This window comes from Athene cunicularia (genome assembly GCF_003259725.1).
Source record: "Athene cunicularia isolate RWA chromosome 3 unlocalized genomic scaffold, athCun1 chr3_part1, whole genome shotgun sequence".
NCBI classification, from domain to species: domain Eukaryota; kingdom Metazoa; phylum Chordata; class Aves; order Strigiformes; family Strigidae; genus Athene; species Athene cunicularia.
The window spans coordinates 66,382,265-66,398,946 of NW_020799097.1; the positions used below are offsets into that span (position 1 = coordinate 66,382,265).

General features: G+C 43.1%; 1 protein-coding gene across 1 annotated transcript; it reads right to left on the reverse strand.

Moving 5' to 3' along the window:
* Window positions 1-5,568: 5,568 nt before the first annotated feature.
* RSPH3 (radial spoke head 3 homolog) lies at window positions 5,569-16,681 on the reverse strand (the record flags this gene model as incomplete). Its single annotated transcript, XM_026844545.1, has 9 exons — window positions 5,569-5,612; window positions 7,362-7,631; window positions 10,489-10,575; window positions 11,687-11,849; window positions 12,889-13,092; window positions 13,648-13,793; window positions 15,063-15,204; window positions 16,355-16,442; window positions 16,566-16,681. Coding segments are annotated over 9 exons (1,230 nt in total), but the record flags the coding sequence as incomplete, so codon positions are not given.
* Between the last annotated feature and the right edge of the window lies 1 nt (window position 16,682).

The window sequence follows — 16,682 nt, forward strand, 5'->3', positions numbered from 1 at the left end:
ATAATAATGCCACAACCTATTTAAATAAAATAATTCAACACTTCAAGTACATTTTCTAGCAATCAAACACAAAACAGGAGTGACAAAAATCAAAATATTCCAGTAACCACCTTCTTCTTGTAACATTCTAAAATCAGTGTTCAAGTCAGCATTTCTTTGAATCTCTTCAGGAATGATCCACAGCAGTCCTATAGGTTATGCTAAGTCTCCTGTAAATACATGATAGAACAATCATTCAGTAATAGGGAATCCTTAAAACTCACATAGAGTGTTCCAAAAGTGAGCTGTAACATTTCCAATTCTCATGAATCATGTCAGAAAGTCTTTTTATTTCTCTAGATAAAATTAGCATGGCTCCAGCCCCTCACCATTGCTCCAGGAGCCAGGAAGCTGAGGAGGATTTTGCACTGGCAGAAATTCCCAGTGACAGGTAAATCTTTGAACCCGAAGAAAGCCTTCAAGAACAACAGCCTTCACTCTGTTACCTGCCGAGATGCCCATCTAAGTTTCTCCGGAAAGGAGACTAAACTGTGTGAAAAGAAATTTATCCAAGTGCTGTAGTAGCTACCTTTCAAAATAGGGAAAATATGGAAATTCTATTCTGAGAATATTACCAAAGCACATGCAAAGGTTATTAGAATGCTCTCAATGTCCTTCTCATGACTTTCTAGCAGAGGGGTATGGGACAGCATTAATTTTCAACTGTAAACATCCCAGGCTTTTGATGAATTGGATTGTGTAGCAGGGGATAGAATTTCACTGCCACTCACTGCATGAGTGTGTTGGGTTTGTTGTGTGTGTGGTGGTGGGTTCTGGTAGCAGGGAAGGGGGCTACAGCAGTGGTCCCCTGTGAGAAGCTTCTTAAAGCTCCCCTGGCTCCAAGTCAGACCTATCTCTGGCCAGTTAGCGACAGTGGCTGCACCTCTGTGATAATTTAAGAAGGGGAACTTGAGAGGAGCAGTAGAAGTCGTGAGAAGCAGTTTTGAGGGAAACACCTCTGCAAACACCAAGGTCAGTGGAAGAAAGAAGGAAGAGGGGGAGGTGTGCCAGAGCACTGACTCCCCTGCAGCCCATGGTGGGAGGGCCGGCTGTGTCCCTGCAGCCATGGAGGTTAGTGGTGGAATAGATGCTGACCTGCACCGGTGGTAGTTAATTACTTCCAAGGAAGGCACCTCGCGGCATTAAGAGCTTCCTGCCCATGTACCGATGTTGCCTCCTTATCTTGGGGTCTGGTTGCAGACGTGCACCTTGGCAGGCTGAGGGGCGCAGGAAATGGAGCCTGTGAGCACCTCTGGCTGGCATTTCCCTTGAACCCGCTTGTGGCTGTTTCTTCATGTCCTGGCACGGGTCATCCTGTGGAGATGCTTCCACCTTCTCCATAATCACCATTTCAGGGCTGGAAAACCACCGTCAGATCCAGCTGAGCCTTCTCCAGGCTGAACACACCCAGTTCCTTTCAGTCTTGCTTCCCATGTCAAGTTCTCCACATTTAACCATCTCCGTGGCCCTCCAGGGGACCCTCTCCAGTTTTTCAGTGCCTCTTTTGAACCAGAGAAGACCACAGCTGGGCTCGGTCCTCCAGGTGTGCACCAACAAGTACCAAATAGGGGGGAATAATGGCACCCCTTGATCCCGTTGGTTATGCTCTTGCTGATGCAACCTGGAGCACAGTTTGCCTTCGTGGCTGCAAAGGGCACTGCTGACCAACCGCTCATCTTGCAGAGGCCACCAGGTGGCCCCAAACCGTTTCAGCAGTGCTACAGCCCAGCCAGGCAAAGTCCAATCTAGGACCCTGCTCTTAGAGAAGGTTGGGCCAGCTGACCAAGAATCCAGAGATCCCTTCTGACCTAGCTAGACCTTTCAGTGATCCTGTGATTCAGTGTGTTGTGGTTTGGGGAGCTGTAGATAATGCATTACATTAACTCTGTTTGAAACAAATGTATTTGATTGATTAATTACCATTAAAATAGTAACGGTTGGCCTGCTGGTATTTGCCCATTAAATAATCTTTTGGATGTACTCCCTAACCCATCATACACATGAGCACTTTCCAACATGATTATCTTAACAAAAAGCTGTGTTTAAAGTAGATAAAAGTTCAATTGCCAAAGCATGATTGAATCATGATTCCTATTAAGTTAAATTCCACTGTTAGGTCATTTTTAACAGCATATGTTGTCTCAGCAGTGGCTGCAAGATCCAGCCAGGACCATGACAGATAAAACTAATCTTTCTGGGGCAGTTTCAAGCATTATTGTACCAGCCTCTCAGCCAGATTTTTTGCCAGAAATCATGAATCCCATGGCAGTCAGCAGCATGGGATATGCCACTACCACGGCTGCTACAGTTCACTGTCAAATTTATTAACTTAAACTGCCAGTAACAATGTATGTATGCTAACATTATCATATGTTAATAACCAAGGCCTGGGTAACTTGAGCAACAAATGTTCGTGGTGGGACTGAGGAGGAGGAGTAAGGTGACATAAGGCAGTTTATAACTACAGTGATAATGCAATAAAGCAGCATCATTGCTGGACCACTGAAATGTACTCTAGGCCATTTCAGTGTAAATGTACTCAACTTGTGATCTGTGGACCCCTGGGGGGCCACGATGTCATCACAGAGAGTCCGCGAAGGCTTAAAGCAGGGGTGGGGAACGTCCAGCTCGGAAACATTTGCTGTGGCCCCAGGCAAGCACTGCACCACCTTTGCCCACAGCCCCCTCCCCTCAATGCTCCTCTCATACTCAAGCCCCACGCCCCCACCTGCCCTGACACACTAGTATACTCAGTGCTAGTATGGTTGGTGGCACCCATTTAACTAGGAGGTTTTTCTCTTACAGACATTTTCTTAACCCAACAGCCCTCTTTAGGGCCACACGTTCCTCCAAGTGGTGGCTCTGGACCTGTAAACAAAAATATATGGTGTCTGAACACAGACAAACAAGGGAGGAGGTGAGAAGAATTGTAAAAACTTATCACCAAATTTTAATGTAAAAATTCGTATCAAATTCAGAACTGGCACATTAAAATACCATAAAATGGGCCATTTGAGCAAAAAGAGTTTCGATGCTATTATTTTAAAATCATATGGAATCACTGCAGTAAAGATATTATAACAGGAACGTGTGCATTAACAGATTAACTTATTTCCCCTTCTCTCCAAATCTGAAGACCCTTCATAAGAAAATTTAAATAAATATTTGATGTAGTCTAGTGCTTTAAATCTTGAATTAAGTCTTATTGGTCCGCAGCCACAAAAGGTATTTAAAGGGTGTCCACGGTGAAGGAAAGTTTGAGAACCCCTGCTCTAGGCCATGTCTAACTTCTGGATTGTACCAGTAAAGAAACCGTGGCAGTGAGAAACCATACTGAAATAGGTTCACTATTTCACTATGATAAACACTGCCATATTGGTGTCTCCTGCAGGGGGGGCAGACAGAAATCTTCACGGCTTTGTGAAAGCCCCAGGGCCATTGCTGCCCATTGCTGCTGTTAAAGCAGTACAGCTTCTGCAGGCTCCCAAGGCTGTAGCCATTAAAGATGGATAACGTGAGGTTCATGTTTAACACATGCATATAAGCAAGCAAGCAAACACTTTTGTAGGCCTATTTTTTTATTTGTTCTCTCTGTAGCTCTGTGAAACCCGTGATTTCTGCCAGCAGCAAACCAGCCATGAATTTTATCCTCACTAAAATTCTCCCAGTCTGTCAGTGTGCAATGGAGAAACATGGAGAGTCCAGTTTGGTCCATCAGTATCAAGAGGATTCCCAAACTGAATCAGGGCCAGGCAGTAAGTCTCAATGTCTTTCCTACTTCTCAAGCAGGTGTTGAAGTAAACATGGGGCTAAACTGCTGAGCTGTTTGTTGGAGTAATGCTTTGGTGCTTTGCACAGAAATCAATAGATGGAAACCACGTGGATACAGTCATATTGTAACCAGCTGCTTTTGATAAAACACACAAAGATAGGAAGCCTCACTGTACACACATGCTACTGTTAAGCTTTTACTGACAGGTACCAGCCTGGGAATGACTAGAAGAGGTACCAGCTCAACTCCTCGGTGCTACAAGTGGTCCTCTGGACACAGTTCAATGCCAAAATGAACTTCGTGTCTGGTCTGCAATGGTTCCACTGAAGAAAGCACCCAGAAGCCTGTGTTCTGGGTCCAACACACTGATGTGTTACAAGTTGCTTATCATCTGAAAAAGATGGTTCAATATAGGCAGGAAAATGTATGTTTCCTCCAGTCTCATTCAAAGGACAAGTTGAAACAGCTCTGCTGGACTTTTTGAAAGGGTTCAGCCCAGTGCTGAGCTATGACATGGAAAACTCAGCAAGCTGCAGTTAGAAAGCCCTGAAAGCCACAACACTCAGAGTTGTGGATGCCCCATCACTGAAGTGTTCAAGGCCAGGCTGGATGGGGCTTTGAGCAACCTGACCTGGTGAAAGACGTCCCTGTTCATGGCAGGGGAGTTTGACTAGATGAACTTTAAAGGTCCCTTTCAGCCCAAACCATTCTGAGTCTGTGATCTTAGTGTAGACTGTGTTGGCTGACCCTAAGTGTTGTCTCCTCATGCTGTAAATACGAGTAGATTTTGCAAAAGGTCTACACCTTTGCGGTTTAGCAGAGGAGGGAAGTCCAGTCGGGCATCACTACCACAGAGTGTGCAATAGGTGACATCAGTGTCTTTGTATGTGTCTCTGTGGCGGGATCGCGGTGAGCTGTCTGTTCTGCCCTTTAATGCCTGCAGCACCATCCCCCTCTGTCCTCTCTCCGCTCCCCCTCACACCCACAGGCTCACCCAGGAGCTGCAGAGCCCTGGGCCTCCCCTGGCCACACTGCGGCCTTACCTGCCTGACAGGGACAGCTGCTGCTGGGGACACTGACCAAAGAAAGGGGACTTGGAGGGGAAGTGCAGCAGGAGGGATCCCCGTGGGGAGGCGGTATGAGGGGTGTGGTGCTTGCATCTGGGCTCGGCTGGGGTGGCAACCACAGTCACCTGCATGCCAGCCCCAGCACCACCCTGCCAGCGGCAAGGCCTGTGCCACACATCCTGCGTGCCTGCCGGCATCACCCCAAACAGGTGACAGCTACTCTATTACCCCAAATCCCCCTTCCCCTCCTTACAGATGCTCATGGTTTTCTGCTTCACAGTGACTGACAGCATGTGAGGGGTCCCCTCCCCTGCCAACCTGCCCATGTCTGGGGCTGAAATTCAAGTATGGGGCTATTAATGGAAAAATGCCAGTGCAGTATAAAGTGTTGCAGCTGTGTGCCCCCATAAAAACACAACCTATTACAATGCAGGAGTTGTACATTCTAATGAAGTAAAAATGCAGGGTATGAAGTAAAAGAAGTAAAAATACAGTTAATTATATTTTATAATAATTTAAGAATACATAATAATGCCACAACCTATTTAAATAAAATAATTCAACACTTCAAGTACATTTTCTAGCAATCAAACACAAAACAGGAGTGACAAAAATCAAAATATTCCAGTAACCACCTTCTTCTTGTAACATTCTAAAATCAGTGTTCAAGTCAGCATTTCTTTGAATCTCTTCAGGAATGATCCACAGCAGTCCTATAGGTTATGCTAAGTCTCCTGTAAATACATGATAGAACAATCATTCAGTAATAGGGAATCCTTAAAACTCACATAGAGTGTTCCAAAAGTGAGCTGTAACATTTCCAATTCTCATGAATCATGTCAGAAAGTCTTTTTATTTCTCTAGATAAAATTAGCATGGCTCCAGCCCCTCACCATTGCTCCAGGAGCCAGGAAGCTGAGGAGGATTTTGCACTGGCAGAAATTCCCAGTGACAGGTAAATCTTTGAACCCGAAGAAAGCCTTCAAGAACAACAGCCTTCACTCTGTTACCTGCCGAGATGCCCATCTAAGTTTCTCCGGAAAGGAGACTAAACTGTGTGAAAAGAAATTTATCCAAGTGCTGTAGTAGCTACCTTTCAAAATAGGGAAAATATGGAAATTCTATTCTGAGAATATTACCAAAGCACATGCAAAGGTTATTAGAATGCTCTCAATGTCCTTCTCATGACTTTCTAGCAGAGGGGTATGGGACAGCATTAATTTTCAACTGTAAACATCCCAGGCTTTTGATGAATTGGATTGTGTAGCAGGGGATAGAATTTCACTGCCACTCACTGCATGAGTGTGTTGGGTTTGTTGTGTGTGTGGTGGTGGGTTCTGGTAGCAGGGAAGGGGGCTACAGCAGTGGTCCCCTGTGAGAAGCTTCTTAAAGCTCCCCTGGCTCCAAGTCAGACCTATCTCTGGCCAGTTAGCGACAGTGGCTGCACCTCTGTGATAATTTAAGAAGGGGAACTTGAGAGGAGCAGTAGAAGTCGTGAGAAGCAGTTTTGAGGGAAACACCTCTGCAAACACCAAGGTCAGTGGAAGAAAGAAGGAAGAGGGGGAGGTGTGCCAGAGCACTGACTCCCCTGCAGCCCATGGTGGGAGGGCCGGCTGTGTCCCTGCAGCCATGGAGGTTAGTGGTGGAATAGATGCTGACCTGCAGCCCATGGAGGACCCCATCCCAGAGCAGGTGGCTGTACCCAAAGAAGGACAGGACTCTGAAGGAAGCCCATGCTGGAGCAGGTTGTTGCTGGGAGGACTGCAACACGCAGGAGGGACCCACACTGGAACAGTTTGTGAAGAGCTGCAGCCCGTGGGAAGCACTCACACTGGAGAAAGTTTGTGGAGGACTGTCTCCCATGAGAGGGACCCCACGCTGGAGCAGGGTAAGAGTGTGAAGAGTCCTTCCACCCCCAGGAGGACAACATGTGACAAACTGACAGCAACCCCCACCCCCTCCCCCCATGCCACTGGGGTGGAGGAGGTAGAGAAATCAAGAGTAAAGCTGATCCTGGGAAGAAGGGAAGGGTGGGAGAAGGGTGTTTTTAAGATGTGGTTGTATTTCTCACTGTCCGACTCTGTTTCATTGGTAAATTAAGTGGTGGCAGTGTTCAAATTAAATTGATGTGCTTTTTCTTCCCCTAGTAAGTCTGTCTTTTGCCCGTGACTGTAATGGGTGAGTCATCCTTATCTTGATTCCCAAGCCTTTTGCTGTATTTTCTTCTTCCCAGTTGTGAGGGGAAGGAGTGAGCGAGCGGCTGCATGGTGCGCAGCTGCCCTCTGACCTCAAACCAGGACCGCTAGTAACCTCTCTCTTGATTCTTACAGCCTGAAATCAGCAATGTCAGCATATGGAAAACACTAATGTTCTACTGTTGCTTAGGTTCATCCTTCAGCATGGCTAGGGCACAATACTTGTAAATAGATAGGAATTAATTTCTTCTTTCTAAGCCATTCATCTCAATCTACTTGATGACTTGCCTGCTTGTTTCTCAGTTTCCAAATCCTCTGTTCCTGCTTGATCTGATTTTTCTAACTGGAAAGAGATGCGACGTGAAGGCTGTTCCTCAGCAACAGATTGGTCAGTCTCTTCTTTCTCTGCAACCGGTTGGTCAGCAGTGTCAGTCTCACCAGCCACCTGGGGTGCTGCATCTGTTGACCTGGACTCTTCAGTAGGTGCCTCTGTCTGATCAGACAGAGGTTGATGGCTAAATGCATCTAAGCGCTTTTCAACCACTGTACAAATCAAGGCTGAAACAGAGAAAGCCACCATTAACAAGCATGGAGGAAAAGATATATTTTGAGATTATTTTATATATTACTGACCTATAACTTCTTAAACAGGGAAAAAACTCTGAAGTAACACTAGAAATAAAACAATACTTGAATGAGAAAAAACTTCCCTGATGCTGTAGCCCAGTTCCAGCCAAAGGAGGCGTTTACACTGAAAGCAGTGATTTGAAAGGGTTCACCTGGAGTTTTTTGTTCTTTTCCTCACATTTGTTTCTCAATTCTGGAGCAGGTCACCCCACCAGGAACAAGCACTAGGCAGGTTGCACACAGCGTGATGTTTTTGGCATCTGGGAAATATCAGAACTATGGGAGTCATCAAAAGATTGTATCTTTCTGAAAAGCAGCTGTAAAGCACCTATCCTTTATTATTTTTGCTGCTTAGCCTTTGTAAATTTTCTAAATGTTATACCCCTTCCAACGGGCACAGCAAAAAAAATCAAGTCACTTTGATATACATCATTTAAATATGAAAAATAGAAGCCAACAGTGAAAGAAGAGATGTTTAACACAGAAAATAGGACAATATACAGGTGCTAAAAAGAGCTTCATTGTTAATTCATGGGTTGACTTTAGCAAGTAAAAGAAGGAACGGTCATTTCTGAGAGGGCAAACATAACTGCCTTAAACTGAGAGTGCTTCCTTTTTGTTCAGAGCTCCTTTACTGGACAGTGACAAAATAAATCCTTTAAGTAGCATCTTGATTCAAATATGGATTCTTAAAGACTTTTCCTATGCTTCTGCAGAAGAGGGGAAAGAAGCCAAGAACTAAGCTGAGGCTGTGTCTGCCACTACAAAACCTGGAGAATGCAATTCGCAGATCCTTTTGCAGAGATGATGTTTACTCAACAGTGGGTGGTTGAAAAGCCAGGAAATACAGAGGATAAATAGCAAAATGGACAGCTGGTATTGCTTATTGGCCTGCTTCAGGTGCTCTGTGTATCTTAGAACCGGTGCAAGACCACGATATCTGGTTAAAAAATTAAACAGAACGATTTAACAGGAATATGACAGATGTTCTCATCAATAGTGTATCCTGCAGCAACATTGTCCTTGGGATGTTTATTCAGTAGTCACATACAATACTTCTTTCTTAAAAGAAAATTCCTTCCCTCCTGAAGAGATACATGAAGAAGGGATCCTTCAGTGTACATACCAGCATATATATCATAGGATAAAATAACAGACCAGCTGTAATTATCCAAATTATACCTTAACAAGTAAAATTCAGGGTCCTTGTTAAACTGAAAAATAAACTCAAAGGAAACAGACACAATTGTAATTTAGAGGTAAAATCATAGCAGGAGGAAAACCATAGGAATGAAAGATGTAACACAACTGTAAAAAGTGGTTTGATCTACAAGTGCCATGGTGGACACACATTCATCATCATTTTGTGTTTCTACAGAAGACAGAGTTTAGATTGTTCAGGTGTTTCAATTACAGCCTCTGAAGACTGACTAATAAAAGAACCAGAATGCTTAGCTTGAACTAGCCACAAAGACGGATGATGTTTTAATCTATTTCAAAAGCAAAGACAAGATTATTGGCTGCTGAGGAGGTAAGCCCTTGTTTTGATGAAAAGTGTTGGTCACGTGACTTCTCAGTCAACCGTGGCCTATGATTATCCTTCTCTTCTCCTTTCCTGTAGGATGAACATATTACCCATATCTCACCTTGCTTACACAAACAAGTTAAGGGACTTTCGTGGTGTACACATGGCTGTAGACAAGATGGACTTGTCTGTTCCCACTGGCACAATCAGACACACTACAGAGAACAGCACAGCAACAGCGGCTGTGTAACTCATGAGAAATAAAACCTTTAGAGCAGGGAAAAGAACTGCTGTTCTTCAACCATTCTGCTCCTGCCAAATGTATTGCATCTCCCAGCATCAACACACCTCAAACTGTATAAAGCCAGTAGAGAGACAGTAGTGCAGCATGACTGACACTTTATGCTGGTTATGGGTGGGATAGAGCTAATTTTTTTTCCTTCTTAGTAGCTAGAATAGTGTTGTGTTTTGGATTCAGTAGGGAATTTGATATGTGAAGAATGTTGATAATGTACTGATGTTTTTACTAAGTTGTTGTTAAGAAATCAAGGACTTTACAACTTCCCACGTCCTGCTAGCATGCAGGTGCACAAGCAGCTGGGAGGGAGCACAAACAGAGCAACAGATCCAAACTGGCCAATGGAATATTCCATATCATATAACGTCATCTATAAATAAGGATTGATTGGGAAGTTCACTCTTGCTTGCAGGATTGTGGTTTCAGGATTCTCTCTTCTCTGGGATCACTAGCCAGGAACGAGCTGGGCACCGGTCAGCAGGTGGTAAGCAAGCACATTGTACATTACTTGTTTGTGTTTTCTATTATTTCTATTATTATTATCATTATTTTTATGTTATTTTATTTCAATTATTAAATTGTTTTTATCTCAACCTACAAGTTTCCTTACCCTCACCTCTCCAACCCTCTCTCCCATTCCCCGGGGCAGGGGAGGGTGAGTGAGCAGCTACATGGTGTTTGTCTGCTGGCTGGCTTTAAACCACAACACACTTCTATGATTTCAGCTGAAAATCAATAACGTAGATGTATGTAGTAGTTTTCCAACATTAAAAATATTTTTATATAGTAAAAAAAACTCCCAAGAAAACAACACCAAAAGCCATGGGTACTTGGGAGTTCTTGCTAAAATGACACCTCCTACCAACCCACAGTGACCCTTTAAATGCGATACTTGTTCTGACTGAGGAAAAAACAATCAAAACCATCAAGTAGCCCAGATTACATTCCAGGATTTAGTAACTTACAGTCAAGAATTGTCCTCCCCAGAACCTTCCTCTCTAGTGTTTCTTCCACTTCTGTCATCAGCCATGGAAGGAATTCTGTCTCAATATCTGTAAGAAGTTAGCAGGAAGAAAGAAAGAAAAAATGTCTTTTTATTGAGGATGAGTGACAGGATCTTGAGGCTGTTTTTCATTTGTTACGACCACTAAGGGCTGAACATCCTTGCCAAAAGACATTTGCTTTGCAAGAGCCAGATGAAATCTCTCAGGTGTTGTTGGGTTTCTTATCTCCTGCCTCTCTTACTGAGGTTCCTCACCTTTATGGACCCAGACCAGAGTCGTTTCAACTGCAGTGTTTTTCAAAGGGGTCTGGCACCCTTGAAGGGCTAGCACAGATGATATACACAGTAATGTTCTAGTGAGATGAAAATAATTATCCTGAACAAGTCAGGAGATTAACATTTCCTGCCTTGCTTTCCAAAATTGTCTGGATTCTGGTGTGCTGAAACATTTGTTCCCTCTGACTAAAGAGCTCTTGCTTACCCATGTATTTCTCAAATCATGCTCCTTCTACACCATGGTCCCAAAGCCTGCACTGTTTGCGAAATACGCTCAGTTTCTGCACTTGCCCCATGACTCATTCTGAAGAGAGTGTAACCATTCCCTATCTGTGGTCTGTGTGCCTGTGCAGGGCCTGGAGAAGTGGCGTGCAGCAAGGTAGCCCACAAGAAATGCTCCTGATTCTAAAAGCTTGGAGTCAACAATACACAACTCCAAAATTATTTTCAGGGCCTAATTCTAACTAACAGATTTCTCCTTTTCTCTGATAAACATTAAAAAGGTTCAGGATGACATACAGATTTCTTTGCCTCTCCTATCAAAATACAATTACTTCAGTTTGGATCTCTCTCTTCGCTCTGCCAAACCTAACCACTCAATTCTCTCCAATTCAAAAGCAGCTCTTCTCATTGTCACACTGTCAGCTCTTGCTCATTCTTGACAACTTGTATAGATGACCAATAATGTTTGTCTGTGTTAAAAACATGAGTTTGGAAACTATCTTTTCACAGATATTAACACAATTTGTACACATTTACACAAACGTAAATGACTAAAGTCTTATGACATTATTCTAAATAATATGACAATAAGCTATGTTTTATGGTTGTTTTGACCTTTATACTACAAAGTTCACATATTAAAAAAAATTACAAATACAAACCTTTTTCTATAGGGTCATAAAAAAATCCACCCTCACGAAGGTTATTAAAGACAGAGGGAATGAGATCATCCAAGTAACGCTGAGCAAACGCCCGAGCTGCAATTTTCTCTGTAGTCTCCTTCTGTTTCTGCAGCATTTTCATGTGCTGGAGTTTGCGACGTTCCTGTCAAGGCAGTATTGCATGTAAAACTTTCAGGCCTTTAGCTGTTACTCCTTTGATATAGACTTTGAAGAATGACCATAGTGTGAGAGTCATACATAGTAAAGATAAGCAAAAGTACAGACACTTACTGTCTCTACCTGGTATTTGCAGCCTCTCATTTTTACAAAAACTCCTCATATGAAAAAGTGCTTGAAAGCAAGCTTGTACTTAATCTATGCAGTACTAAAATCCACAAGGACTAGAGGGAAACATGCTCCTTTGGTATACCTTTTCTGCTTTTGCCAAGTCTGTAGAACAAGGGCTTCACAACTGGCCAAATGAAACCCTTCTCTGATATCTTAGTATGCATTGATTTCATGACACTCTATTATTGCAGATCAAGCTGGTTATTGGCCTTGGAATGAGATGAAGTTGGGTCAGAATTTCCTGAATGTTTCATCTTTCCAATATTATATCCTATTTGATGTAAGAAAATATTAAAACTCAAATTGGTCCAGGAAAACACTAAAAAACCAAGTTATACGAGGCTGATGAACTGTGAGTAATTAAGACTTGCCATTTCTGGTTATTCCTATTTACTACATAGTACTAATACAGCTTAATACTTGGAGATCTTGAGAGGTATGTGTGCACACACGGTAGTGCATGCGTTGGGAGTGAAAGACTAGGAGGTGTCTCTTACTTTCAAGAACTGTGACTACTCATTTAGCATTTATTATAATGAAAAGGCTTGAATAACAGCTGCACCAGGTACAGAAGAAAACACTGTTAGGTTTGGTCTCTTGATCAGGTGTCTGAGTGCACCAGGTCACTGGTGCACAACTGCTCAAGATAAACACAACAGCATGGTGATGATGCATGAGAGCAAATGGCAGAGTGCAGCTGTATGGCACCAAAATGTTTTGAGGAATATCAAACTTGACAATATCCTTTTGGGCACATCCAGCTTATTTCACAGCTTGTCTTTCAGTACTGGAAATGGTTTTCTCTCTTCTGATGAGCGTTCAGACAGGCCTGTTCTGCTCTTCGGAAGTCCTACCTTCTCCTCTCTGTATCGCCTGTCCTGCTCTTCCAGGCGCTGCACTTCAGCAAGCTCTGCGTTACGCAGCTCTGCGTAGGCACGCTGATGTGCCCACAGCTGGGCCAGCTCTTCTTCCTCCATGACTTCCAGCAAAGCTTGCTCAACTGTTTTCCCAACCAGCACTTCCAGGATTGGCTTGACTTCAACGTCAAAGTCAAACAGCTGAGAGCGAGAGTCAGGGAAAGAGAGATGAATGACCCTTGATCACAATCACTGTTAACACCTTGGCAAGCAGAAAAGGAGGATGAACAAAGCCCTTGTGCTGAAGGCAGGGCTGAGAAGTGCAGGTGGGAGGCCAGTGCCAGCTAAGGCAGAAACACAAATGCAGCTGGGGGCTAAGGGAGGAGAGGGCTGGAGTGAGACACCCCACACCCTACCACAGCCACTATGGGGGCTGCCAGGGAGAAGCAGAGCCCTCACCTGGACCCTATTTCTGCTCAACTCCGTGTTCCCAATCCCTTCTCGGCCAGACATTATTTCTACAGGGGAGAGCATTTCTCAACACTGTAGTTCTCAGGTGAAAGCAGCAGAACCAGTGCACATGGAAAAGCACCTTCCTTAATTTTGCACTTAACCTCAAGTCAGGCATCGGAGACTCTTTATTTTAGCATGTTCTATGAGGATAAGTTCCTTTGTGTTTCTGCCTCAATTTTGCATCAGAAATGTGTTTTGCATGGGAGACATGTTTTGACAGCACTTGTGGACCTGACTTCATACCTCTCCTTCTTCTATTTGTGTGGCCACATCTTTTCCTGTTTTGGCTGGTATGAAGAGTGGAGTGGGTGGTCTGTCCAAAAATGCATCTGTTTGACACTCTGTATCAACCTCTATTATCCGGTCACTAATCTCTTCCAAATACAGTTCTAGAAACAGAAATACAATGAATGCTGAAAGTTGGATTCTTTTTATTTTCTCTGAACTATTTTTGATAAAGCTACAGTGTGAATTATATCCAAAGAGTGGAATAAAATGTCTTGTATAAGGTTTAAAAAAAAAAAAAGACACCTCAACATAGGCCATCTGATACCACGTTCTCTGTAATGTCAGCTGCACTTTTTGGAAGTGATTCCTAAAAGGGCATTTCACTTAGGAGGTTTCAAAAGTCAGTGCCTAGACCATTTCATCCCACATTGCAGCATAAACAATTCTTGGTAGAGTCAACAGGATAGGACAATTTCAAAAAGGAATAATGACTGCCTATCTACTAGCAAGTAATATCGAAACCACATTTTTCTTCATTGTATGCAGCAAAACAGAACACTGGATCTGTTAAAGAATTATATTCTACTTCTGGCCCCACCAGAAGCAGCCTTGAGGTAACCACACATTCATAACAGCATGGGCTTGAATTGAATTATAACTGTCTGTCTCCTACTGCAGAGATAAATAGCCTGGCTCAGAAAATAATGTCTGTGGAATACTTAAAATTATCTGCAGTAGTCAGTGGGAAGGATACAAGACCAAGACTTCCACACTTGTGGAAGAGCCTCCTTCTGCGTCCAACAGTATTTGAATGGTGAAAAGCTGCTGTGTGCATTGGAGGTGGTGTAAGAGGCTCAGCAGGGCTGGGGCAGAGGGAACATTCAGAAATCACAGACCACGTCTGATTAGCACGTAAGACAGCTGTTTTCCCAGTTTGTAAGTCAGTCCAATCTGAAATGATTTTCAGAGGGCATGGCAATATTGCACTCACGTCATGATTAACCCACTGACAAACTTTGATTTCCTACAAATAAAATTGTTTTCCCACAAATAGGGCAGTTTCCTATTCTAAATTAGGGTGTGTTCCCCAATTTTTAATAGTAGCTTTATTCTTACATGTGACTGCACTCTTAAGCAAAATTTTAAAATCCCTCAATTTTAAGCATATACCAAACTTCTCTGATGATACTGGAAAATGAAAGAATAAATGAAGAAGTCTTCACTAGTGTTCATGAATGTACACTGAAAACTGAAAAACAGAGCCTCTGGGAAAATGTCACTAATTAGCCAAGTTTATTAACATATTTAGAGAACCTCTGGTTCTAGAATTTTGTGATTCTAACCTTAACTCTGCATCATCAATTCAGTAAGTGAATATAGATCAGCAAGTTTTTGTTTTCAGATGAATTTTCAAAAATTCAGCCTTTTACCTGTCTGCACATGAATGTGCTCTCTGCCTTCCACAGGCTCAGGTGTTCTTGGTTGGATTTGCTCTTTTGCGCGCTTTCTAGCCAGTGCTCTTTTCCGTGCTTCCCTCTGCCTTTGAATCTCAAAGGGACTGGGTTGGGTACTCTGTGCAGGGGTGAAGAAGAAAAAAACCCCACAAAACAGAATACACTCTGTACTTGAAAACAATACTAATTTCTCTCTACAAGAAAATGAAGGTGGTTGCTTGATTTTAATGCAACAAATCTAGCATTTCGGATTTACTTTTCTGGGTTCTGACCCTAAATTTTCAGTTACCTTAAAGACTGTAGGGCATGAAACTAATAAGGTATGCTAGCTGCCTACAGGCACGTACTAATGGCATCTCACACTAAGAGCAATTGTTATTTGGAAGTGGATATTGTATACAGAACTTTGCTTTCTGAGATGAAGGATATTAAAATGGCATGTTCTTGCTGACAAGTGACAATGTCTAGGTAAAGCTTTAAGAAGGTCAAATGGACTTAAGCTCAGTTATCATATTATCAACAGAAGTGTTTGCTAGGTAAAAATCAGAGGTTCTTTATTGCTAACAAAGCAAAAGAAACCCATCCTGACTTTGAAATTCATTACTGCTTATGGACTGAAATGAGCATCAGTTTCAAACTTCTTAAAGAGATCATACATGAAATTCACTTTAAGAAACAGCTACTGAACAACACAAAGTTACTTCCACAAAGTAGCATTTAAAAATACAGACTGCTTTAAATTCTTATATGATCAGATTATCTGTGTAGAAATATTATCTGAAAATAAAGTATCACTCAAACATTTACTCCTGTATTGAGATAAATAAAATAGTTTTGCATCCACACAAGCAGCTTTTTGCATACAGCTGGACCATTTAGCTCTGCTTCTTAGCAGGATAAGCCTAAGTCTACCACAAGACTTAATTTCCCAAGAGCTGCTATTCTCATTGATGACACCCTGCATATGATAACTGATTATGCAGTGATGACTTGTTCTTAGGATGATTACGCTAAGGAAATGTCAGGAAAAATATAATCCAGTACTGAATGGGGAAAAAAAATCAGAACTACACAAGGTCATGTGAAACTAAGTGCCTTAAAGAAAAGCTCAAGTCATGTGCTAATTTAACTGGAGAGCCTGTGACTGTGTGACATACTTGAAATAAAATTACAACTTCAGCAGTTACAAGTATTAACGAAGAACAGCTTTCCCGCCCTACCTATAACTTTCCTACAATGCTGTAGCACGATCCACATAAAAAACATACCACAGGTGTGACTTGAAGGGCGTAAGTGTTGCCGCGCACCACTCTCCTGTCATACATGAGGTTGGCGTAACGAACAGGTTCCTTTTCTCTGCAACATCAAGCACAGTAGCTGTGGTTACAGAGCCGCAACCTGGGGGCTCACACCTCCAACACGCCAGACGGCCCCTAGAAGGCCAGGGCGTGCAAGTTCCCCCCAAGTTGCGGGAAGGACCTGGCGGCAGGACGGCGGGCTCTCCCCCCTCCCCCGGGAAGGGCGGCGAGGTTGCTGGGGTGAGGGGAAGGCGCGAAGGGCAGGAGCGGGCAGCGGGGCTCGTTGGGGGCGCGCAGG